The sequence below is a fragment of the Ochotona princeps genome, chromosome X (genome assembly GCF_030435755.1).
Source record: "Ochotona princeps isolate mOchPri1 chromosome X, mOchPri1.hap1, whole genome shotgun sequence".
NCBI lineage: Eukaryota > Metazoa > Chordata > Mammalia > Lagomorpha > Ochotonidae > Ochotona > Ochotona princeps.
The window spans coordinates 1,286,148-1,312,074 of record NC_080865.1 but is presented as its reverse complement, the minus strand read 5'-3'; the positions used below and the strand labels follow the sequence as shown (position 1 = coordinate 1,312,074).

Here is a 25,927-nt window from a genome sequence, read left to right as displayed (position 1 = left end):
CATCCTATGGACAGGCATTTTACTTATCCATTCATCAGTTGGAGGATATTTGTGTAGTCTTAAAACTTCAACTGTTATTCATAATGCTGCTAGGAACATCTCAATATCTGTGCATAAGCGCCTCTGTAGATTTTTCATTCTCTTGGGTATATTCCTAGAGATAGAACTGCTTTGGTCTTATAACAGGTATAAAGCTTCTGGAGATTATACTTTACACAAAATTGAGAATACTGGTTTTGAAGAAATCTGTCTTGCTCATAAGGAATTGGAATTGCTTTTTTTCATGCTTGTATACAGTTTTACCTTTTCCAGGGTAGATGAAAATAGATTTAATAAGGATAATCCCAATTTACAGTCATATAGAAAACCATGCAAATGAAACCTGTAAATCTTAGATATAATAAGTATTAAAAACTCAAGAGGACTTTTAGCTTTTAGTAAGGATAAAATAAAAGTGGATCAGGGGGCCAGCATCGTGGCATAGCGGGTTAAGTCGCTACCTGACACTGGCATCCGCTCTCAGTGCTGCCTTGAGTCCTGGCTGCTCTAGTCTGGATGCAGCTCCCTGCTAATGCACCTGGGAAAGCAATGGGAAGTGGCCCAAGCCCTCAGGCCCCTGCACATAGGAGACTCAAAGGAAACTGCAGGCTGCTAGCTTCTGCCGGGCCCAGCCCCAGCCACTGCAACCAAGTGGGGAATGAACCAGCAGATGAAGGATCTCTAACTCTGCCTTTCCAGTGAATCAGTCTCTTAAAAGGGAAAGGAAGATTCAAATTTCACTGAGGAGATCTACGTCGGAAACTGCGTTACTATAGCTAGAGAAGTGAAACACGCCCTGCACGGCCAGGCTTGGCCACCGTGTCGACTGGAGAGAACACTACTGCTAACTGAGTGCTCAAATACACATACAGTCTCCCTTTTTTTTTTTTCAGTCAGACTGCATTAAAGATGCATTCAAGGCAAGTCAAAAACCACTTCTGTCAAGCTGGACCCATATGTTTTCTAGAAAGCCAGTTCTTAGTTCCTGAGACATATGACTACGCTTGGTGCTCTGCTGCGCTCGCCTCCTGCACAGAGCTTCAGAAGACAGCGGGCGGGCCTCGGCAGAGCACAGGTGTGCTGCAGGCACCTCGGACCTGGCTATGCTGCTGACCGCTGTGCCACGGGAGACAGGAGGAAAAAAGAGCAGTGCATGAAAACACCCAACTGCGGAGAAGTGTCATTACCTAAGGTTTTCTCTGTGCTCCTGCTGCACTCTGAATCCTGCTGACCGTCAGGGGGGTCTGTTCGCGCTTCTCGCCCAGGAATGTCCTCTCTCGGCTCTTGTGCGCAATAGGCTGTGCCCACCAAACTCCTGTTCTTTGTTACAAAGTCACTGCCTTCATCCGCGTCCAATGAATGCTTCTTAGTTGTGCCACCACAATGTGAGTCTTGATGTTGAAGAACATTTGACTGAGAGTTACACAACACAGCTGCTTTCACCCCTAGCCCACAGATTCCAGCTTCTTCCATTGTGCCAATTTCAAACTAGAGGGAAGGGGAAGGAGCAAAAAGATGGGAGAAGGGGTTAAATCCAATCTAATCACTGGCCAACCACCGGCATGCCACAGCGTGCAGCTTTTTTCTTCCTCAGCAGCTTGCACAATGATGTGGAGATGGTAGTTTCTAAGTTTCACTGGGAGGTGGTCTAACTATAAAGAATAAGAAAATCAAAGTTAGAACAAATCCTAGAACTAAGTAGCACAAAGCAGGCAAGAACTCCCAGTTAGTCATAAATCTAAACTGACTTCCTTGTCAAAGTTCAGCACTTAGAATAATTAGTACCTGGAGGATTGGCACAGTGGCCAAGCCCTCGTCTGAGATGCCCATGTCCCCTATTAGAAAGCCTGAGTTTCAGTCCTGGCTCTGCCACAAAAACCAGCTTCTTGTTTATACATGGCCTGGGAGGCAGCGGGCGACACCTCGGTTGGTTGCTACAGGCCATTCGGGGAGTAACCAGAAGATGAAACATCTCTCTCTGCCTTTTAGATAAAAAAATCTTTTACATGTTTTAAAAATTCTATAAATCAAAGTAATAACAATAATGAGCACCTTAACAGAAGCTAATAAGCTGTTCCAATCCAACAGGCATTAATTACTCTCATCTTCAAGGAGCTGGTACAGCAGAGCTGGCTAGCTACCCACTCAGCCAAAGCTAACTCCTCCAACAGCCTGTGGGGCTGGCCTGGGCACAAGCACCCAACCAGAAACGCCATTTCCCACCCCCTTGTGAAGTTCCCAGCAAGGGAGTGTGAGCAGACAAGAGCTTTATTCTTAGAAGTATACATTCTTTCTCTATCACCTCTTCCCAACGCTGGGTGAATGCAGAGGTCTCCAAGACCCTAAGCAATAGAACAGCCAAAAGATGTTAAGTAGTCTGTATCCCAAAATCCCACGTACAATCAAGCCCTCCTACCTACAAAGAAAACCCATACAGGGGAACAGGAAATAAACTCCTCTCACGTTAAACCCCTGAAATTGTGAGACTGTCCCCTGAGCAGCGATTACTGACCTAATTATCACGAACATACAGAGGCCTCTCTTGCAGTATCTTATTCTGGACTCAGCCATTTCACTCCACGCCATCACACTGTTCCTCGTCTGTGTCAGATGAGGTTTGTCACCTGGTGAACACTTCTCGGGATTGTGACAGGGTACAAATGTAAATTCTGCACATTTCTGCCCTGTACCAAAGACTTCTTTTTCTGAAGAATACTGCTGAGGGGAGGTGTCTCCTGCCCTCTTACCACAAGTAGACAAAAGCTACCAAAGGCTAGTGAGAACAGAGGGAAGTTATTGCCAGTAAGCGTGGGACCCAACGAAAGCACTAAACATAAGGCATCAAAGTAGAGCGGGCTGGAGATACGATGCAGTGAGAAAGAGAACTTACGGACTGCGAGAGAAATCAACTATTATGCTTTTGGAAGAACAAACTGGCTGCTTTGAAACATTCCCTAGCATTAGCCATCTCTTAACCCAGTCAACCCTACTTGCAGAATGTCACCCTATCTGTATATCTGTACCCAACAACCAAGAATGAGTAAAGCAGCACTACGTGTAAGAGCCCTCCCAAATGGCGTCAACTCACAGCTTCCATCAGCCTAGCAACAATACACTGCACTCTGCTTCACACTGTCCACAACGCAGCAAAACGGAGGGATCTCACAGACAATGTTGTGGGGACGCTGCCACAGCAGGACCTACTTCAGGAAAACATCTAGACACAAAGTTCAAAAACAAGTCTGTTACATGTTGTGTATAAACTAAAATTGAAATGTAAGTGAGGTGGTCACAGAAGGTGGCTAGGAACTCGCATTTACTTTTAACATATTGGTTACTCATTACTATGTCAATTAATTCCATAATGATGTAAATTTTTGCCGATGGTATGCTGGAGCTTTTAATTGATCGGGATGATACTCTGCTGGCTCTGCCTTCAGACCAGAGAGGGTATACCTAAGAAGCCGTTGAACTTGACTGGACAACAAGATGCTGGACTCTATGTTTGGTATATGCTTGCAATGGGGGAATCTCAACTGAACTTGAACTGTGGTTATGCAACAAGGTGGAGGAATCCACCATGGTGGGAGGGTTTGGGAAGGGGTGGGGAGAACCCAAGTACCTATGAAACTGTGTCACATAATACAATGTAATTAATGAAGTAAAAATAATAAATAATAATAAAAAAAACAGGTCCTCTAAGGAGAAAGAGTAACGATATGTTGCTTTTTATGACATACATATGTGTAAACTGCCAATTTCTTAAAATCTATTAAAAAGCAATGACATGGGCCTGGCACAATAGTGTAGTGGTTAAAGTCCTCGCCTTGAATGCCCCGGGATCCCTTATGGGCGCTGGTTCTAATCCCGGCAGCCCCACTTCCCATCCAGCTCCCTGCTTGTGGCCTGAGAAAGCAGTCGAGGACGGCCCAAAGCCTTGGGACTGTACAATGTGTGGGAGACCCAGAAGAAGCTCCAGGCTTCTGGCTTTAGATTGGCTCAGCTTCAGCTGTTGCAGCCACTTAGGGAGTGAACCAGCAGACGAAGATCTTCCTCTCTGTCTCTCCTCCTCTCTATATATCCGCCTTTCCAATTAAAATAAAATAAAATCTTTAAAAAAGAAAAAGGCAATGACTTGTCTATTTAAGCATCTCTGGTACAGCTGGTTAAACCACAGCTTACAACGTCAGCATCTTAGCTCCACTGCTTCTCCCCGCCACGCATGTGGGAGGCCTGCGTGGGGCTCCTGGCTTCAGCCTGGCTAAGTCCTGGCCGCTTCCACCATTTCAGGAGCGAACCAATGGATGGAAGATCTCTCTCTGTGACTCTGTCTTTCAAGTAAATAAATAAAACCTCAAAAAAAAAAAAAGGCAATCCTTTTTTTTGGAAACAGACTGCATGGAAATTAAAAGCCTCTAGAAAAAAAATTCAAGACACTTGTTTCCCTTCTTTGTGATTAGACACAAGTCACTAATGCTCTTCCAAATATAACTGAAGTTAAAGAGCCATATTTCCTTGGCTTGTTCTTTTTAAGGGGATTAAATATTTTCAGTAATAATTGCTCTATTACCAACAGTGGTGTAAAAACTAAAGAGAAAACAGCCAACATCCATACTTGCTGCGCAATTACTTCCACTGCTGTCTGCTCCAAGGAGCGTGAAGGCCTTCCAGCATCACCAGGCGTGTGCAGTGTGGGGCGCCCAGGCCTGGTCAGCAAGGGCCAGGGGTCTGCTGAAGGGAGCAGGTGGGAGAGATGGTGGACAGTTACATATTCTCCTGGGCATGGATTCTTAGCTTACCTCAGATTCCTGAAAGAGGACACAAAGAACTTGCAAAACAGGCAAAAGAGACCTTTGGTCCCAACAAGCAGACACTATACAAGATGCCCTCAAAGCTACCCCCATTTAATCTTCCCTGGCAAGAGGCAGGCCTAATTGTCCCCAGATAAGGAAAATGAGACTTGGTGGCATTAATTAACTCTTGCTCAACATGACATTAAAATAAATGGCCAGCTCGCGACATGGCACGTCCGCTCGACCAGCCTGGCTCCAGAGCGCTGGTGTGGGGCGCATTAGCAGGTTGCTGTCTAGGAGCAGAGGGGCTGAAGGAGCTGGAGAAGATGCGCCTGTGGGCCTGAGGGATCCTGCCAGCCAAGCGCAGTAAGATGTGATCAGATCAGATTATGAGAAACCTCAAAAAATAAACAGCCAAATTCATAGCTAACAAGTTCAAGAGCCTAAGTTCTATTCTACTACTTTCCTCAATTACAAATTAGCCTTGGGAAATCAAAGTTCAAATCGAAACAGAACCTTGACACAGCTACGAAATAAATCTAACAAATTAAATACTTAAAGAGATAAATATGCTTCCCTTCAGATGTAGCTTGCTGCTAACTGCCTGGGAAAGCAGCGGCTCAACTACCTGGACCCCTGGTACCCAGTGGGAGACACAGAAGCAGCTCCTGGCTCCTGGCCCAGAGCTGGTCATGCTGACCATCTGCTGAGCGAACCAGTAGATGGAAGATCTAAGTGTTTCAAAATCAATCATTTTTTAAAGATTTACTGATTTTTGTTGGAAAGTCACGTATACAGAGAGGAAGACCTTCTGTCCGCTGATTCACTCCCCAAGTGGCCACAATGGTCAGCGATGAGTTGATCCAAAGCCAGGAGCCAGGAGCCAGGAGACTCCTCTGGCTCTCCCACGTGGGTGCATGGTCCCAAGGCTTTGGGCCGTCCTCCACTGCTTTCCCAGGCCACAGGCAGGGAGCTGGATAGGAAGTGGAGCTGCTGGGATTAGAACTGGTGTCCATATGGGATCCTGGCGCATGCAAGGCAAGGACTTTAGCCACTAGGCTACTGTGCCAGGCACAATCAATTTTTTAAATATGTTAATTTTTTTTAAAGATTTATTCATTTTATTACAGCCAGATATACACAGAGGAGGAGAGACAGAGAGGAAGATCTTCCGTCCGATGATTCACTCCCCAAGTGAGCTGCAACGGGCCTATGCGCGCCGATCTGAAGCCAGGAACCTGGAACCTTTTCCTCCAGGTCTCCCACACGGGTACAGGGTCCCAATGCATTGGGCCGTCCTCAACTGCTTTCCCAGGCCACAAGCAGGGAGCTGGATGGGAAGTGGAGCTGCTGGGATTAGAACCGGCGCCCATATGGGATCCCGGGGCTTTCAAGGCAAGGACCTTAGCCGCTAGGCCACGCCGCCGGGCCCTAAATATGTTAATTTTAAATGGTGTCATTTCACATAAATGATATGCCATATTTCCAAAACCAAAATCCTTCAGATCTACCAATATGCAGACATGAAAAATAAAAAATAACAAAAAACCAAAAGGAATTTTTTATAAAATATCTTTCACAAACTTCAGACTACAAGAAACCATGCAAATGAGTCAGAGTCAATTTTCAAGGATTCATGAACAAGTAAATCACAATTAAAGAACTAAAAATAACCTACACAGAAAAACATTTTCAACCTTGCTCTAGTTAAGGGAAATACAAATAAAAATGCAAGTCAAAGGAAAGCACCATCTTTTTGTTTTCAGTTTTTCAATGGTATCTAAAAATACGACCCTAACGTGGGCAAGCCGGTTACTCATGCTACTCTTACAGGACTTGAAATTGGCAGTGTGGGTTTTGTAGAGATCTGTGCAAAATTCTATGAATGTCCAAATGCACATTCACTTGCTGCCAGCAACTGCACAATCTGGGAATCTGTAGTCTCAGTGAGCACAAAAGGTTATTCACTGAAGCACTGTCTGGCACCATGCACAATGTGCAAGTAATCTGGGTGCAGTACAACGACAGCTCAGTGGCTAAATCCTTACCTTGCATCTGCCGGGATCCCATCTGGGCGCCAGTCTGTGTCCCGGCTGCTCCACTTCCCATCAGCTGCCTGCTTGTGGCCTGGGAAAGCAGCAGAGGACAGGACCCATACCCCTGTGGGAAATCTGGAGGAAGCTCCTGGCTTCCGGCTCCTGGCTTCGGCTCAGCTACAGATGTCACAGCCACCTGGGGAGTGGTCCAACGGATGGAAGATCTTTCTGTCTGTCCTTTTTCTGTGAATCTGAATTTCACTAAAAATAAATAAATGAATCTTTTTAAAAAATCTGAAAATACTCTAAATGTTCATCAACAGGGAACTGGTTAACTCCATAATGGTCATTCACACAAGGTAAAACTAAGTATGTATTCAGAAGGGTAAGGTAGACTCCATGCCGATACAGACAGATATTCAAGGTGTCACAGGAAAAAAGGCCAATGTTTAGTACAAAGTGCACATATCAATATAAGCAAAAACATGCATATATAAGCCAGCATATGGATACAATTTTACTACAATATATCCCCCAGAACTGCCCAGCATCAACACCTTTGGAGTGAGTATGGACCTACCAACTGGAAATAGAGGAAGGCATTTTTCTTGTAATTCTTTGTTCTACTTAAATTAAGTTGATGTGTAAGACTTTTTGAGATTTGGCTTGCATTTCAGTCTCACACTTTCATTATTCCAACTGTCAGTTCAAGCCCAGCATCTGAAGATAGCAGAGGCAACAGCTCCTTCCCCACCATCTTTTTCCCTTGGCTTTGTTCTATCCCAGCAGGAAATGCAAATGAGTAAGCTCACTACAAGGAGTGTCAGAATCTGTAACAGTAAAGCTCTCGAACTTACTCCAAACTAGAAAATTGCCAGACAGACCAAGATCTAAAACTGGGCAATCCAGCTTTGTTCACATCCTGGCTTTCTATCACCATACAGGGCCCACACAAAATGTTAGCAATTAAGGATAATAAAACAAGTGTTAAAGTAGGAAGAGAGAGAAAAGACAATAAGCAGAGAAAAGTAACTACCCTTCCCCTCTAACGTCAATCCAAAAGAATTAATCTATGATGACTTTAAAGAAAACACTACCTTTAGGAGGAAGGCAGAATGCCTTTAATGAGCTGACCACTGAGTAGAGGAGGCAAACTCCAGGACTATCTGGATAGTTATGAAAATAGAATTCAAGTAAGTATAGTGGAAAAGAAAGGACTCTGTCTGCTAAGGAACGGTTTGCTAGGAAACCCGCCAATAAATAAGCGTTCTGCATGTCTCCTCCCTTGCACAGGTGCATCAGGCAACAAGCCTTCTTAGCGCTTGCAAATCCTCCCACTAGAGTGAAGTAGGCTCTACTGCTAAACATGACAGTTTATCAAGAACTCTCCATTTGGGAAGTGAACCAGTAGCAGACAGACCTATCCACTCCTCCCCTTAGACCATTCTGCCAGCAGCCCGCTTCCCGCCCAGCTCCTGGGAGTGATCGAGGACGGCCCAAGGCTTTGGGCCCCTGCAACCGCTTGGAAGACCCAGAAGAGGCTCCTGGCTTCAAATCAGCTGAGCTGCGGCCATTGCGGCCACTTGGGGAGTGAACCTACAGATGGAAGATCTTTCTCTCTCCTCCTCTATGTATATCTGACTTTCCAATAAAAATCAATAAAAAATTTTTAAAAAGATATATGAAATACACAAAAGAGAGCTACCATATTATATACAGGACTGTTATCCTGAGTAAAGAAAAAAAAGCAGAAAAAAAAATCTAACATTACTAATTGTTACATTCCAGGCACTCACAAAAATTTATTATTTAGTTTACACTTCGTTAGAAGATAGTTAAAAAATAAAAGATTTTTAATCTATTGAGACTTCCCTATTACAGAAACTAGGGAGTAGAATAGGGCCAATAGCTAGTAACGGACACCTATACCTAGAGTCTGGTTATGGAAGCAGGTGCTCCCGTAGGGGATGCCCTAAGCAACCGCAGCTGTTCACATGGTTCTTGTAAAATCATTTATTCTGGGGCCAGTGCGGGCATCACAACGGGCGCCAGTTCTAGACTCGACTACTTCACTTCCAAAAACAGCTCCCCACTGAAGACCCGGGAAACAGCACAGATGGGCCTTGCCTTGGGTCTCTGCACCCATGTGGAAACCCAAAAGAAACTCATTAACTCATAGCTTCAGATAAGCTCAGCTCTGGTCATTATGGAAGCTCTGTGTCTCTAACTCAAGGGAATAAAACAAATCTTTCCTCAAAAAAATTTTTTTATATTTATTTGAATTGCAGATTCAGAAAGACAAACACAGACATCTTTTATTCATTGGTTCACTCCCCAAACGGCTGCAGTGGCCAGAGGAGGGCTTGTCCAAAGCCAGGAGCCAAGGTTACAGGACAGGTGTGGGTGCAGGACCACAGAAACCTGGGCCATTTTCACTGCTTTCCAAGGCAGACTAGCAGGGAGGTGGATCAAAAGTGGCAGAGCCAGGCCACAACGTGAGCACCTTTATGAAAGAGCGTCACAGAAAGATGCACAGCACAGCAGTGAAGGGGAGGAACAGGACGGAAACAAGGGCACATATGGAATGCCGGCACCGCAGGCAGCAGCATGACCCACAATGTCACAGCGCCAAGCCCAAGAACAAACAATGTTTGCAGTTCATCATGGGGCTCATGAATGACATGATGAAGCTGCCACTTGGAACAGCCACAGGCCACACTGAGTCACAGTTCCACCACATTCAAGCCAGAGTTCCTGCTGAAGCACAGCCTGGAGACAGCAGACAGTGGCAGTACTGGTGTCCCTGCCACCTATGTAGGAAACTTAGACTAAATTCCAAGTGTCTCACTTTGGCCTGGCTGTTGCAGGCATTTGAGTGAATCAGAAGATCAAAGATCTGCCTTGCAAAGAAAGTAAAAATTTAAAACTTTTCTCAAGGGTCAGAGTTGTGGTGTAGTAGGCTGAGCCTATACCTGTGGAACCGCCATCCCATATGAAAGCTCCACTTCCACCTGGCTGCTCCACTTCCCATCCAGTTTCCTGCACCCATGTCGGAGACCTGAATAAAGCTCATGGCTTCACACTGCAGCCACCTGGGGGAGTAAACCAGAAGAAGGAAGGTTTTTGGTTCTGTTTCTTTTTGTTACTCCTTCACTCTGTAACCTTGCCTGCCTTTTTTTATTAAAGATTTATTTTTGTTGGAAACTCAGAGTTACAGAAAGATCTTCCATCCACTGGATTATTCCCTAAGTGGCCGCAACAGCCAGAGCTGAGCTGATCTGAAGCCAAGAGCCAAGAGCTTCTTCTGGATCTCCCACGTGGGTGCAGGGGCCCAAGGCTTTGGGCCATCCTCCACTACTCTCCCAGGCCACAGGCAAGGAGTTAGGTGGGATGTGGAGCAGCTGAGACATGACCCGGCGCCCAGATGTGATCCCGGCACACGCAACATGAAATTTAGCCAATATGATATCATGTCAAGGCTATAATCTTCCTTTCAAATGAAAACAAAACAAATCTTTAAAACAAAAACTCTTAAAAATCCACAAATATTCCATAAAAATAAAGTTAATGGGACCCAGCACGTTAGCCCAGTGGCTAAATCCTCTCCTTGCATGCGTCAGGATAACATGTGGGTTCCGGTTCATGTTCCAGCTGCTCCACTTCCCATCCAGCTCCCTGCTTGTGACCTGGGAAAGCAGTGGAAGACGGCCCAAAGCTTTGGGACCCTGCACCCACGTGGGAGACCTGGAGGAAGCTCCTGGCTCTGGATTGGCCCAGCTCTATCCATTGCAGCCACTTGAGGAGTGAACCAGCAGATGGAAGACCTCTCTCTTTCTTTCCTTCTCTATGTAAATCTGACTTTCCAATAAAAATAAATCTTTAAAAAAAGCTAATCGTGATGAATACCCAAATGTTCATTTATAAGTGAATGGATAAACAAACTGCAGTGTATGAAAACCATAAAATATTATTCAATACTGGGGATGGTGCTGTGGTATAGCAAGTCAATCCACTGCCTTCAGTGCCTGCATCCCATATGGCTGCTCTACCTCTAGGTAGCTAATGTACCTGAGAAAGAAGTGGAGGATGGTCCATGTTTAAACACTTGTACCCACTGGAAGACCCAGAAGAAGCTCCAGGGTCCCCACGCCCCTGACTGGCTTGGCCTAATTTGGGTGCTGCAGCCATTGGGGAGTGAAACAATAGATGGAAGGTTTCTCAGCAGGAGGAGGCCCAAATCCTTGTTCCGTTCACCTACTTGGGAGATCCAGAAGAAGCTAGCAGCTCCTCATTTCAGACCAGCTGAGCTCATGCCATTGCTGCCACTGCGGGTGGTCAGAAAAGGAAGATCCCTATTTTGCCCTATAATAAACAAATCTTTAAAAATAAGGGGAGGATGCTGGGGCCCAGCACAGTAACCTAGTGGCTAAAGTCCTCACCTTGTACGCACTAGAATGCCATATGTACACCAGTTCTAATCCTGGCAGCTCCACTTCCCATCCAGCTCCCTGCTTGTGGCCTGGGGAAGCAGTGGAGGACGGCCCAAAGCCTTGGGTCCCTGCTACTGCATGGGATACCCAGAAGAAGCTCCTGGCTCCTGGCTTCAGATCAGCTCAGCTCTAGCTGTTACATTCACTTGGGAGTGAATCAGTGGATGGAAGATCTTCGTCTCTGTAGATTTGACTTTCCAATAAAAATAAATAAATGTTTCAAAAGTAGGCCTGAATGTTCTCAAAAATGTTATTCAGCATTAAAATTGCACCAAAATGGGGCAGGCCTATGGCCCAGTAGGCAAGTCCAGCTCATCGGAATCCCATGAGTGCTCCTTCAAGTCCTTGCCCCCTGCCTAATCACTGTGTGTCTTCTGCTCCTGTAACACTTTATTCCAGAGTTCACTTGAGGCCAGCATGTGGTGCAATGGATTAAGCCGTTGCCTGCCATGCTGGCCTCCCACTTGGGGACCAGTTCCAAACTCAGCTGTTTCACTTCAACCCCAACCCCCTGCTACTGTGCCTGGGGAAGGCAGTCGGAAAAGGCCAGAGTGCCTGCATCACTGCATCCACGGGGAGCCCTAGAACTGGCTCCTGACCGACCCCCTTGTACCTGCTGCAGCCACTGAGCCAGTGAACCAGTACATGAAGGACCTCTGTCTCTCCCTCTAGAACTCTGCCTTACATGTAAATAAACAAATTTCTTTCTTTTTAAAAAGAGATATTTTCATTAGAAAGGCAGATTTTACATAGAGAAATTGAGACACACAAAAAAATCTTCCATCTGCTAATTTATTCCCCAAACGAGGGTTAACAGCCAGAGCTGAGCTGATCCGAAGCAGGAGCTCTTCTGGGTCTCCCACGCATTGAACCCCAAGGCTCTGGGCCGTCCTCACCTGCTTCCCAGGCCACAAGCCGGTTGGGAACTGGACCAGCTGGAACATGAACCGATGCCCACATGCAATCCTGGCACATTCAAGATGATTAAACCACTGTGCCGTTGTACTGAGCCAATACGTAATTTTTTTTTTAAATCCTGACACATGCTATATATAGCACGGATGAACCCTGAAGGCATAACTCTAAGTTAACAGAAACCAGACACCTAAGGAAAGATATTGTGCCATACACACAACACAGTTACAGCACTAGGAGTTGGACTACCAGGAAGAGGCATCCGGAAAAGTGCTTATAACATTGCTCAGGACACTCACCTCCTGTGCTGATGCCTGGCTTTGACTCCGTGCCCACAGTTCAGCTTTCTGCTAAGGCAGACCCCGAGAAGGGGCAGATGCTGCCTCAACTGCTTGCAACACCCAAATTAGGTTCCAGGTTCCTGACTTCAACCAAACTTAACCCCAACTGTATTCGATATTTAGGGCAGGAATGAGCACATAACAGCTCTCATTCGGGCCCAGCACAGTAGCTTAGTGGCTAAAGCAGTTGCCGTGCATGCGCCAGCATTCCATATGGGCACTGGTTCATATCCTGGCTGATCCATTTCCCATCCAGCTCCCTTCCTGTGGCCTGGGAAGGTAGCTGAGGACGGCCCGAAGCCTTGGGACCCTGCAGTCACATGGCAACAGCTCCTTCCTGGCTCTGGACGGACTCAGCTCTGGCCACTGCAGCTACTCGGGAGATGAATCAGCAGACAGAGGAGCTTTCTGTTTCTCCTTTTCTCTGTAGATCTGCCTTCCCAATAAAAATACATAAATCTTTTAAAGAAAAAAATAATAGATCTCTTTGTCTTTCTTCATGTCTTTCAAAGAAATAAACCAAAATTTAAAAAGAAAACAGAGTAGCAATGCAGCCAAACGCGAAATGTACTTGCTTAAATGGGTACACTTGGGCCCAGCATGGTAGCCTAGTGGGTAAATCCTCGTCTTGCATGCACCAGGATTCCATATGGATGCCAGTTAATCCCAGCTGCTCCACTTCCCATCCAGCTCCCTGCTTGTGGCCTGGGAAAGTAGTCAAGGACGGCCCAAAGCCTTGGGGCCCTGCACTCACATGGGAGACCCGGAAGCAGCTTCTGGCTCCAGATCGGCTCAGCTCCGGCCACTGCGGCTGCTTGGGGAGTGAATCATCGGACAGAAGATCTTCCTCTCTCTCTCTCCTCCTCTCTGTATATCTGCCTTTCCAAAAAATAGAATAAATCTTTAATAAATAGATAAATCAATAAATAAATGGGTACACTTTCAGCTTAGGAGAATGAAAGAGCTCTGGAGCTACACGGTAGTGATGGCTACACAGCAATGTGAACGCACTTAGTGCTGCTACTGAACTGCATGTCTAAAAATGGTTCAGTCAGTTTCACATTATGTGAACTCTATCCCAGGTAAACAAACGTATGTGCACACATGCAATGCACCTTAAAAAAAAACTTGCTGAACATCCTTCCAGCCCTTACCAAATAAAAGGTCTAACTCCACAGTGGTTGCTAAGAGGACTCAATGAGCTGCTCCACCAGCAAACTAAACCAGTGGCATTAATAATCGGGATGCCACATTCCTAACAATCTTACTCTCTTGCAGAAGAGGGGCAGTGTTTCTCAAAGTATGTCTTAGGGTCTACAAAGCACAAAACTATTTTCCAAATAACACTAAAAACATGCAGGCATGTTTCAGTGTTGACACCTGCATTGCTGGTACAAAAGCTGCAATGAGTTAACACTGCTGGCGGGCGCCTAGCTGCTTCACACAAATCAAGCAGTGGCACTAAACCACATGAGAAGTCAAGTCCTTGTTCCCACCACACACTCACTGGGGATGAAAAGGCCATTTTTATTTGGAAATGTCTTCAATAAAGCAATGAAAATTATTAACTGTATTAAATCTCAATCCTTGCATACACATGTTAATTCCATAAGAAGACAGACACACACGGAGCACTTCTGCACGCCAAAGCATGCAGTGAGGAGCAGACTAGCCATTCTTTCCATAAACCTCTTTTTTCCCTTTTTAAAAACAAAGATTATCTGCTCAGACTTAAAGGAGGGTGGCAGACATTTTCTCCAAAATATCTGAAGAGCACCTGTCAGTTTAAGGCAAACAGGCAACAGGATTCATTGTTAGCGCTACAATTGGAGCTATCAAGAAATACTTTTTGAAAACTATCTGGCGCGGCCACCACCACCAGCTTGATACTTTCCCAGTTCTTAAAAAGATCTCTCTGATGTGATCAGCAGTGACTTACTAACTGCGATTTCTTTATATTGCATAATAAAACATGTCAACATGAGAAGATCAACAGTAAACCACTATTTTCCAAATGACTAAACGATGCTTGAGGAAAGACTCACCCAGATGCAAGACAGACCAACAGGATGAGTCAAAGTATTTCCACAATTATTCCAAGTCTTCTTCCTGTCCCAACTGCATACATGTGTCAGCCAGACTGTCCTTATGCAATGCATGGAAATGGCAAATTACAGAAGACTGACTGCAGAAGCAGGCACGAGGAGTCAGCTGTCTTTTACTGAGCCATTCACTGATGAGACATACAGGTACTTAAAAAAAGATTGATTTATTTTTATTGGAAAGGCAGATTTACAGAGAAGGAGAGACAGAAAGATCTTCCATCCACCGGTTCACTCCGGAAATGGCCACAACAGCCAGAGCTAAGCCATTCCAAAGCCAGGAGCTAGGAACTTCCTCCAGGTCTCCCACGTGGCTGCAGGGTCTCTAGGCTTTGGACCGCATTCCACTGCACTCCCAGGCCACAAGCTACAAGGGAAGTGGTGCAGCTGGGACACGAAGGAGCAGCTACATGACATGCAGGTACATGCAAGGTGAGGATTTCGCTACTAGGCTACCGCGTAGGACCCCTGCAGATAAAAAAAAAAGCCAATCTTCCCATGAACCTTTTTGTTGTTGTTTTGGAAACCAGCCATTTTATCACTCAACTATCTTTTTTTTTTTGCTGCTTCATTTACATTGCTCAGCGTGGTTATTACCTCAGTGCCATTACTATCTCAATGCCTTTTGGTTTTTACTTTCTTGGTGTAGGCAATGTCCTCATCTCTCAGGAGTTCTGGCATGACTCTTACCACCTCAAGTTCCTCTGCTCAGATTCACTGCTCAAAGCATTCCTTCCAGGCTGGACATGAGCTGTCTCGGATCTCCATCACACTGAGCCCGAGTGTTGGCTGTCCTTCCTGGTCCTTCAGGGGCCAGGTACAGTAGGCAGTTTCTGACTGCCCTCTGCTTCACACCCCAACAACCTCTCCCCTTGACTGCTTCCAATGCAGACAGCCTTCAGGAAGTAAGGGGTGCCACTTCTATGACTACAAGGACGGGACTTGCTTTTCTCTCACGGCCTCTAGTAGAGCCAGAGGTTCTGTGAAGCTGCGCATATGCAAAGGCCCTTGTGCCAAGCGAGGCACTACCCCAGTCCAACAAGCGACAAGGAATTAAATCCTTCCAACAGCCACACAAGTGAGCTACAAAAGAGATCCCCTTCGGTCAGGCATTCAGGTGACGGTGGCCTCTAGGCGAGACCAACAAAGCCATACCCAGGTGCCTGAGTGACACCAACTGGGACATTACAAATATGTACAAGTCACTAAGCTTTGGAGCAACTTATTACACAGCAATGCAAAACTAGTGCATCAATTTGTTAAAAATGTATTTTTATTGGAAGACAGATTTACAGAAAGGAGGAGAGAGAAAGATCTTCCACCTGCTGGTTCACTCAAGAGGCCAAAACAGCCGGAGCTGAGCTGATCTGAAACCAGGAGCCAGGGGAAAAGAGCTTTCTGGGTCTCCCATGTGGGTGCAGGGAATTCTCAAGAAAACTGATACTCTAAAAAAAGAAATCAGAGAAGCAAAAGATACGCTGGAGTTCTGAGGAGGGACATGAACTGGAGGCAAGATGAATTCTGGGAGTGTGCTAAGTACCACAGGATAGAGTCAGAACGCAGGTGAGTGTCACCATATGTAAGAGGACAAAGTGCAGACAGAGGCACTACTAGGTAAACAGCAATTTAAAAAGAGGTAAACCAAGCAACTTCGTTTCCCCAACTAATGAAAATGCCAAGAGCCCAGCACACTGGCTCCACCAGCTAATCCTCCACGTCCACTAGCAGACCACTCTGCCTCTCCAACTCTGCTTTCAGAGAGAAATAAAAAACCCTTCAAAAAAAAGAATAAATCAATCCTGAAAAAAAAAAAAAGAGTATCCATCCAAACATACATTAAGATTTACATTACAGGGCAGCATGATGGCCCAACTGCCAACTCCAGCTTCCCATGTCTCTCCTGCTCTCTAAATCTGCCTTTCCAGTGAAAAGAAATCTTAAAAAAATAGGGCCTGGCACAGTAGCCCAGCTGCTAAAGTCCTCGCCTTGAATGCCCAGGATCCCATATGGACACCGGTTCTAATCCCGGCTGCTCCACTTCCCATCCAGCTCCCTGTTTGTGGCCTGGGAAAGCAGTGGAGGACGGCCCAATGCATTGGGACCCTGCACCCGCGTGGGAGACCTGGAGGAAGTTCCTGGCTCCTGGCTTCGGATTGGCTCAGCTCCAGCCATTAAAGCCACTTCCTCCTCTCTATATCTGACTTTGCAATAAAAATAAATAAATTTTAAAGAAGCGTGTATTTTAGATTGAATTTATTTCTTAATTGAAATTTTGTTGATGAAGAAAGGTAATTTTTAAAAGTTCGAGAGAAAGTACCTTGCATCTTCTGGTTCACCCCCCAAATAATGGTGGCTGAAAGTTTAGCCGATCCGAAGCCAGAAGCTTCTTCCAGGTCTCCCACATGCAGGTGCAGATCCCAAGGCTTTGGGCCATCCTCGACTGCTTTCCCGGGCCACAGGCAGGGAGCTGGATGGGAAGTGGAGCTGCCGGGACTAGAACCGGCACTCATAAGGATCCCGACATGTGCAAGGCGAGGACTTTAGCCTCTAGGCCACAGCGCCAGGCCCATTCTTTAGGTATGAATGGTCTTAACGATCACCTGACCTATTTTTGGAAATGTATCACCCTGGGAAATTTTTAAGTATAATTCTCAATATTAAGAAATACTATATTAAAGTTACATACTACTTTATACATTTTACATACTGACACACTTGTTATATTAATTAGCAGTTAACAGAGGACATTGGAACCAAACTGGAGTTGACAGTAGGCTATGTGAAGAGGAAAAAGAGGCAAAAAAATTGGGGTGGAAATTAGCTTAGAATGTGCTAGTCAGCAGAAACAGCACACTAAGTAGAGCACAATGGTTGTGCTATCAGTTACACAATTATTAAAAAGAATTACACAACCTGACAATTCTAGGCACACTTCACCAACAGAGCTGTTACTGAAGGCAATCTGCTATTAATTGCAACCCAGAGACCTTATATATCCTCCCACACCTTGAGATACCACCTACTTTGCAGAAGGCAGCAGATAGTAGGATGCATGCACACTTCATCAATGCCTAATAAAGCATCCAGCACAGTAGCCTAGTGGCTAAAGTCCTCACCTTGCATGCCCAGAATCCCACAAGGATGCCGACTCGTATCCTGGCAGCCCGCTTCCCATCCAGCTCCCTGCGTGTGGCCTGAGAAAGCAGCTGAGGACGGCCCAAAGCCTTGGGATCCTGCACCTGCATGGGAGACCTGGAAGAGGCTCCTGTCTTCTGATCGGATCAGCTCAGCTCAGCTCAGCTCTGGCCACTGCAGCCACTTGAGGAGTGAATCAGTGGATGGAAGAACTCCGTCTCCTTCTTTCTGTATATCTGCCTTTCCAATAAAAATATATCTTGAAAAAATGCCTAACAGTGCGTGAAAAAAATTTGTGTCCTCAAATTTATATCCTTTGAAGTGTAACTTTTTTAAACAACTTATTTATTTTTATTGCGAAGTCAGATATACAGAGAGGAGGAAAGACAGAGAGGAAGATGTTCCATCCACTGATTCACTCCCCAAGTGACCGCAACGGCCAGTGCTGCACTGATCCAGAGCCAGGAGCCAGGAACTTCCTCCAGGTCTCCCATGCGGGTGCAGGGTCCCAAGGCCTTGGGCCATCCTCGACTGCTTTCCCAGGCCACAAGCAGGGAGCTGGATGGAAGTAGAGCTGCCAGGACTAGAACCGGCGCCCTTATGGGATCCTGGTGCATTCAAGGCAAGGACTTTAGCAGCTAGGCCACAGCTCCTGGCCCTGAAGCATAACTCTTTGAAAAGTGTAAATCACAGCCAGTTATGTATCTTTACACAGTGAGGTCTGTGACAAATTCCACACTAGCAAATCACAGTTTTATGCCCTGTGGTATGACACATACTTTCTCAAATAAAATTCACGCCAAGGTGTGGGCATTTGGTGCAGCAATTAAGATGTCCACAATCCAAACGGGAGTGAGTGTTGGGAGCCCCAGCTCAGCTTTCCCCCCATCCCTGTTCCTGCCTATCCCTGGGGGCAGCCATCCTTGGCCCCGCCCGCTGTACGGAGCACCAGGCTGACAAAACTTCCTGCCTCCTGGCTGCAACCCAGCCCGGCACAGGCCCAGCTGCTGCAGGCATCTGGGGAGCAAACCAGCACATGAAAGCTCTCTCTCTTTCTCTCTCTGCTTTTTCAATTAAAAAAAAAAAAACTTCTCTCGTCAAGACCAAAATGATGCACAAATTAACACATACAACTGACATTATGATACAGCAGGCTAAGGCATTGCTTGCAACCCAAGAATCCTCATTTGAGTTCCAGCTACTCCACTTCCAATCACACTTCTGGCTATTATACTTGGGGAGGTAGCTGCTGATGGCCCAAGTATTTGGGCCATCATCACCCATGTGAGCAACCAGAATAAAGCTCCCCGCTCTTAGGTTCGCTCTGGCCCAGAGCTACTGCTGCTGCTTTGAAGAGCGAATCAGCAGATGGAAGGCCTCAGTCTCTCTCTCCATCACTCTACCTTCCAATATAGAAATCTTTAAAAACAAGTAACACCGAGGCCAGCACCTTAGTGTAGCAAGCTAAGCCTCCACCTGCACTGCCAGCACCTCATATAGGTGCCAGTTCAAGTCCCAGATCTTCCACTTGTGATCCAGCTTCCTGCTGATGGCCTGGGAAAGCAGCAGCAGATGCTCCAAGCACTTCTAAGCCTGCACTCACATGGAAGACCAGAAAGAAGCTCCTGGCTTTGGCCCAGCTCCATCCATTGCACTCATTCAGGGGGATGAACCAGAAGATGAAAGATCTCTCTCTGTCTCTTCTTCTAACTCTACATTTCAAACAAAAATATAGGAATTAAAAAAAAAACTTTACAATAATGTAACAAATATGATCTGCTATGATATGAAAACGTGATATTAGTAAATGAATGTGCGTTATCTGCTCTGTTCTCATTGCCTCTTTTCCTGTTTGATTCCCAGAAAAAAATGCAAATTAACAAAGTTTGGGGGTATAATTAGAAAAGTTTTAAATAGGGCCCAGCACGATGGCCTAGCAGCTAAAGTCCTCGTTTAGAACGTGCCTGGATCCCATATGGGCACCGGTTCTAGTCTTGGCAGCTCCACTTCCCATCCAGCTCCCTGCTTGTGGCCTGGGAAAGCAGCTGAAGATGGCCCAAAGCCTTGGAGCCTTACACCCACATGGGAAACCCGGAAGAGTCTCCTGGCTGCTGGCTTCAGATCGGCTCTGCTCCGGCTGTTACAACCACTTGAGGAGTGAACCATCGGAGGGAAGATCTTCCTCTCTGTCTCTCCTCCTCTCTGTAACTTTCAATAAAAATAAATTTTAAAAAAGAAAAGCTTTAAATAGCTAAATAAATAAAATCATTCTTTCTTCTCATTGAATCTCTGTGCCAGAAAGCAGTTCATTGAATTGACAAATGGGAAGACAAAGCAAGATGAGTGGCCTGGCTTCTCCCTGGGTGTAACCCTGAGCTGCTTCCTCCTGAGGGCTACCACAGAGCCTCCCCACGCAGAGGGTTGGAAGGTGGACTTAGAGCATCAAGAGCACTCTAATGCAGAACAGCAAGTTTCTTTCAGGCATTCTCTCCTCCAAAGCACGCCCTGCGCAGGGCCAAATGCCCCACATCAACTCTTCAGTCTTATGCAATAATCCTACGTTGTATATGAGCATCTTTCCCACTTTACAGATGATGCAAGTGAGGCTTACAAAGATTGAGCAACCTGCCGAAAGCTGCACAGCTATAAAGTGGCGGAGAGCCAAGAGTCCTGACTCTAAAACCCACACTATGTCCCCACTGCTATACTGTTCATTACTGTGCTGCACATGGAAGCAGACTGGGCTCCAGACTCGGCTTCACCCCTTGTGCAAATCAGTTGATCTTGTTTAGAAGTTTGTCACGGGTAGAGAGGGCAAGTGACAGGTGCCCAGTTTTCTCCATAGCATCTGACACTACAAGAGCTAATGTACAAATATGCAGCAAGCTCCAAGCGGACAGGACTGAGGCTGGAACCCAAACACTGACATGGAATGTGGGTGCCAAGCAGCATCTCAAACACCATGGCAAATGCTCAGCCCCACAATTTTTCCTTTTATTTAACTTTAACAAATGCCAACAGCTGTATGTCACGTCTGGCCAATTCCTTCAGAGATCCCTCGATGCGCGCCGTAACTGTAAGGATACATTTAGAAGAGCACCTTTCAGAGGGTCAGAGTTAGCAAACAAGCCCAGTTACTGAGCAGGTAAAGCGGCCGCTGAAGACCAGGAGCCAGAGGCTCAAGCAGTGCCCGTGCCCCTTACCTGCATTGCTGAGGCTCAATCAGACAACCTCAAAACAGCCAGTTTCCCTTCAATCCCCCCAGCATTTACAAAACACTAAATCTGTTAAATACAATTTCTGCTTCCTGAAAAAGAGCACAGAGCTCAAATCAGAATTAAGGAACAATTTTCCAGTCGGTGACCCAGAGGAAATTTCAAAGAAAAAAAAAAATTAAGGATCATAAGGAGGTAACTACAAAGCTACTTTTGGAGATACAATTTATTCACTCAATTTCTCAATGAAAATCCAGAAACTATTACCTCACCAGGTATTTCTTAATTCTATATCATAGTCAGCTGGAAATCAAAAGGACAAAGACCCCCGAGAGGTAATGAACAGAGAAGGCAGGAGTGTAAGGTGGCCAAACCAAACAAGCCCGCTCAGGAGAGACACTTGGGACTGCTCCCTGTGCACCAAGCTTTGTTCTCCCAGGGTCATGACCTCTCATCTTGGTTGTTCAAAATAGTAGTTCATTAAACCTTAATTCCTAATTCAGCGACTTCTATCCTCGCACCAGTGGCATAAAAGGCAAATTTTGTCCTCAACTGCAGTTGCCTTTTAACAGAGGTCTCCCCTGGGGAACTGAGGAAATCAGATATTAGCCCCCACCCTCAGGGAACAAGCGTCAAAAGTGACAGAGTGAGTCCCTACGGTACATTCAGCTCTTCCGGTCCGGTCCAGCTTCTTTTCCAATCTTGCGAGCATTGATCTTTCTTTTAGAATACAAAGAGAAGGAGAGAAAGAAAGAGATGTAATTAAGAAATCGCAACACACTCGTGCAGAGACATGAACACACCTGACGCAAAAGCCAGGTCCCCAAAAGCTAGTTCTCGGTGCTTTGCTCAAACGTGGACCAGACCTTTGTTCTCGCTTTTGAAGTTCATGAATCGCATTAGAAAAACATTTCGTAATTTCATTCAGGAGTGATTTATTCTAAGAGTATTCAAATACCCAATGAAGCAATATTAAAGGGCCCTGCGCGAGCAAGCAGTGGGTCCAACAAGTGAACGCTCCAGCACCTCCACCTGCCAAGAGAAAGGTGTTCTCCCCGCCACCCGCTCAGGTCTCGGTCCCCGACACCGAAAGCTCAGCACTCCATTCGTCGTGCAATCTTTTTCAAACTCCACCCACTCAGCTCCAGAACAAGTGGAATTCTCCCGTTCCAAAAAAGCTCTCGATTTTTCCTGTATCCAGGGAGACACTGAAAACTCCCTGACGTGAGTCAAGTAAGGCAAGGGGAACGGCGCAGCCTGTCCGCTAGATTACGACCAAAGGCCACGGTCATGGAGGCGCTCAAGTTTCCGATCACCAAATTAAAAGAAGAAGAAGAAGAAGAAGAAGAAGAAGAGGGGGAGGGTAAGGGAGACGGGAAAACAGCAAAGCTAGGAAGTCGCCTAACAGGCAAGACTGCTCCCAAGCTTGAGGGACCAAGGTCCCCCCGTATCGTTTCTCCATCCCCGGCTGCACGTGCACCTAGGCCTGTGACGCCCAGAGCCGCCCCCGGGCCCCGGCGCCCACTGGCCCGCTACTCCGAGCAGTGGCGGGGAGCACAGAGTGTGGGGGAAGAAGGACCAAGCGCAGCCCCGACTCCCGCGCGGCTATGTTACTGCGCAACAGCCTCCACAGAGTGGCCCGGGGCCATCCCGCAACGCGCCTCGCGCACCTGCCGGACACTGGCAGGACAAGCCCGGGACCCCACTGAGCCTCAAGCCTGCAGCGGCCCAGCGTCGGGAGCTCGGTGACGGAAGGGGCTGAGAGGACACCTGGCGCCCGCGGCCGCAAGGTGCCAGCCGCACGTGGCTGTCACACCTGGCGCGCCGCTCCGTATCCCTCGGAGGCCTGCCCTCCCCCTCCGCCTCACGTCCCTTAACACCAACGGCCGCTCCTTCGCACCCCTCCCGTCCTGGTCCCACCTCCCCCACCTGTTCCCACTGTCGTCACCCCCGGGAGGGAAAAAGGGCCGGATGTTCGTCCCGTGGCTAAAGGTAACCCGGGAGAGTAAGGAGCGGGGTCGAAAAAGGGAGTCCAAGGAAGCCCGACGGTGCCCTCGGTCCAGCAACGAAAGCATCCCTATAACTGACCTTATGCCGCGGGCCGCGTCGCCGTCCGCCCCGACCGGCCTCAACTGCCTCCTCGGCGCCGCCGCCTCTGCCCCGCGCTGCCTCCTCTACCCGCGTCGCCATGAGGTGACGGCAGCAGCCAAACAAGCGGCCCGACCGGAGAAGCACGGAACCTCTCAGCGCCTTGCGCCCCGCCCCACGCTCCCCCACGGCCAATCACCGCCTGGTAAGCTTCCCACGTGACCGGAGGAGGTAGTCCCCTGAGGGGCTAGAGCGAGAATGGGGGTGGGGAGCGTTGAATTCTGGGCTGGGTTTGTGAGAGGGCCGAAGGGTAGAAAGAGGCCGTGAGAGTCTGCGCGGACCAGGGAAAGGACTCAGGAACGTACTACAAATACCAGCAGGCAGCGCAGCCGTGACGCCCAGACTCGCAGCGCAATTGGGGCGTAGTGAGGCGTCCTGAGAATGGGCGAATACGCTCGAGGGTGCGTACTGTGCTGCGCGTATTGCCTACTGGTTCTTGTAGTTCTACAGAAGATCCCGGAAAGTACCTGTAAATCGGCTTCAGGGCAACTGTTAATGTACTCCAGTGTTTGAGAAGCAGTGGGATCAGAGACACTGTTGGTGGTGGTGGTAATGGTGGCTGCGGTGATGGTTGTTTTTGTTTGTTTTGTTTTGTTTCTATGGTGGTTGCTCTTGGAATTAGCCCTGACAGGGAGAGAGAACTTGGCGATTTTTCTGGCGGGAACTGTAATGGATCTCAGATTTTGAGGTTTGGGCTTGGAGTCCTCCCCCTCCAGCAGAGTTAATAGGGCTTACCCATCTGGCCCTCCTGCGGAGGGGGGCTGCCCCCTACTCACCTTGGCTGAAGCGCCCAGGGCTTCTCGCCTAGTTCTCTGCTTTGTTGGGCCTTAATCCACGTTGACTCTATTCTACTCGCTCTGCCAGTCATTTTGTCAGTTGGAGTTTTCAGTACTCAACTTTTATATGATGGGCAGGGAAGACTTTTCCTCAGGAATATTCCCTATTTCCATCGGATGGAACAAATCTTTGAAAGTCACACACTATCAGGAAAACTCAACACGTGCAAATTCTGTGCCACTGTTTTTTCATTACACTTGAACACAAAACAGTGGCAGCAGGCACCAAACAGTAAATAACGTGAGAGCAAACGTTTAGCATTGGGCAAATGCCATCCATGGATTTGAATTATATTTGTAAATTTAACAAAATAAGTTGCCATTGTTACATTTTATGAGAAGAATAGCTCACATCAGCTTTGAGGTTTCAGAACTAAAAGTTGGAGATGCAGAGAGCAGTTGCTCATAAAAACCAGCGACTCTCAGGCACCTTGTCTCAACTTCTTGAAGGCATAAGCCCCAGCAGGGTGCAAAGCAAGCCTATCAAAAACGCATTTCTCCAGGAAATAGAATGACAAAATGGACGATAGTTCAAGTAAGTTACAATGGAATACCATACAGCTACTAACATGATAGACATTTTTTTAAGATGACCTAGAAAAAAAAAAGATGCCTTTTATGTAAAATTACCTGAGAGTTTCTTAATATATGTTTAGAAGGTTCTTCATCACATTGTAACAGAGGTTTTCTCTGGGCAGTGAAATGGCCAGTATTTTCGCTTCATAAGGTCATGCATCCTTTGGTAGGTATGTATATCCACTAAGAAATTAATCTTTATTGCCCTTATCTATATTCCTGTGAAAACAGTAATCTCTTCTCCTTTTTGCTTGTTGCATATGATGGTTAGCGTGACTAGGAAGTAAACTGAAAATGTTATTGTAAAGAATTAGAAAAAGACAAAAGAAGGGAGGGAGGAGAGGGGGGAAGCATGATTATCTGAAATCTGTTCTCTTTCTATTAGTTAAAACTTTTACCAAGATTTATTTATTTGAAAGGGAGAATTACAGGGGAAGGAGAAGCAAAGCGAGATCTTCCATGCACTGGTTCACTCCCCGACAGGCAGCCATGAGCAGAGCTGGGCCATGGTGAAGACACCAGGGGGGAGAGACCCAAGGACTGGGGCCATCTTCCATTGTTTTCCCAAGCACATTAGCAGGGAGCTGGATGGGAAGTGGAGCAGCCGGGACATGAACCGGTGCCCATATGGGATCTGGAGCAGGCACCTGTTGGCAATGTCAGCACTGCAGGCAGCAGCTTCACTTGCTACCATGTCAGAATGCCAGCCCTAGCAAAAACTCAAAAAAAACCTATTCAATTGACCTAATATATATAGCTCCTCACCAACTGATATATAAACATCATGCCATAGATGCATGTGTAGGTCTGTATACAAACCTATGCACACTGGGAAATGAGAATGAAAGAATAACATAGGAAAACAGCATGGTATCGTGCTGAGCTGAATTTATAATACACACATCTTAAGGGATTGTAAACAACCTGCAGGTGAGCCAGTGTTTTATTTTGAGCTTCTTGACAGCTGAGAAAAGAGGAAAAACACAGTTTACAGACTGATTCAAAACAGCACAATCTAAAACACTATTCGCTCTTTTAATGTGTTTAATATAGGTTATGGTACTTTAAAAGTCCGTCCCTAAGTTCTCAGATGCCTTTCCATTTGAAAGATGGAGTCTGATTCATCTGTCCTTGAATGAGCGCCTGCCGTGGAGATTTGTGCAGCAGAAGCAGAAGGAAGCAAGTAAGTCCAAAGCTCAGGGAGAGGAAGGGCGGCTTCTGCCAGGCTCTCCGGGTCTAGGATCACTTCTTCCCGGGTCTGGCTGTCCTGATTTTTTGATAGTCCCGTTCTTTCATTCAGG

At 46.6% G+C, this 25,927-nt stretch overlaps 1 protein-coding gene across 1 annotated transcript in view; it reads right to left on the bottom strand.

The window, feature by feature from the left end:
• Positions 1–23,373, bottom strand: part of TXLNG (taxilin gamma) — a 44,987-nt gene extending 21,614 nt beyond the window's left edge. Inside the window, exons 1-2 of the mRNA XM_004597507.2 lie at positions 23,155–23,373; positions 1,227–1,527 (exon numbers count right to left, since the gene is read on the bottom strand). Coding sequence (XP_004597564.2) covers positions 1,227–1,527; positions 23,155–23,256 — 403 coding nt within the window. The 5' untranslated portion in view covers positions 23,257–23,373. The remainder of the gene's footprint in view (positions 1–1,226; positions 1,528–23,154) is intronic.
• Positions 23,374–25,927: the final 2,554 nt, after the last annotated feature.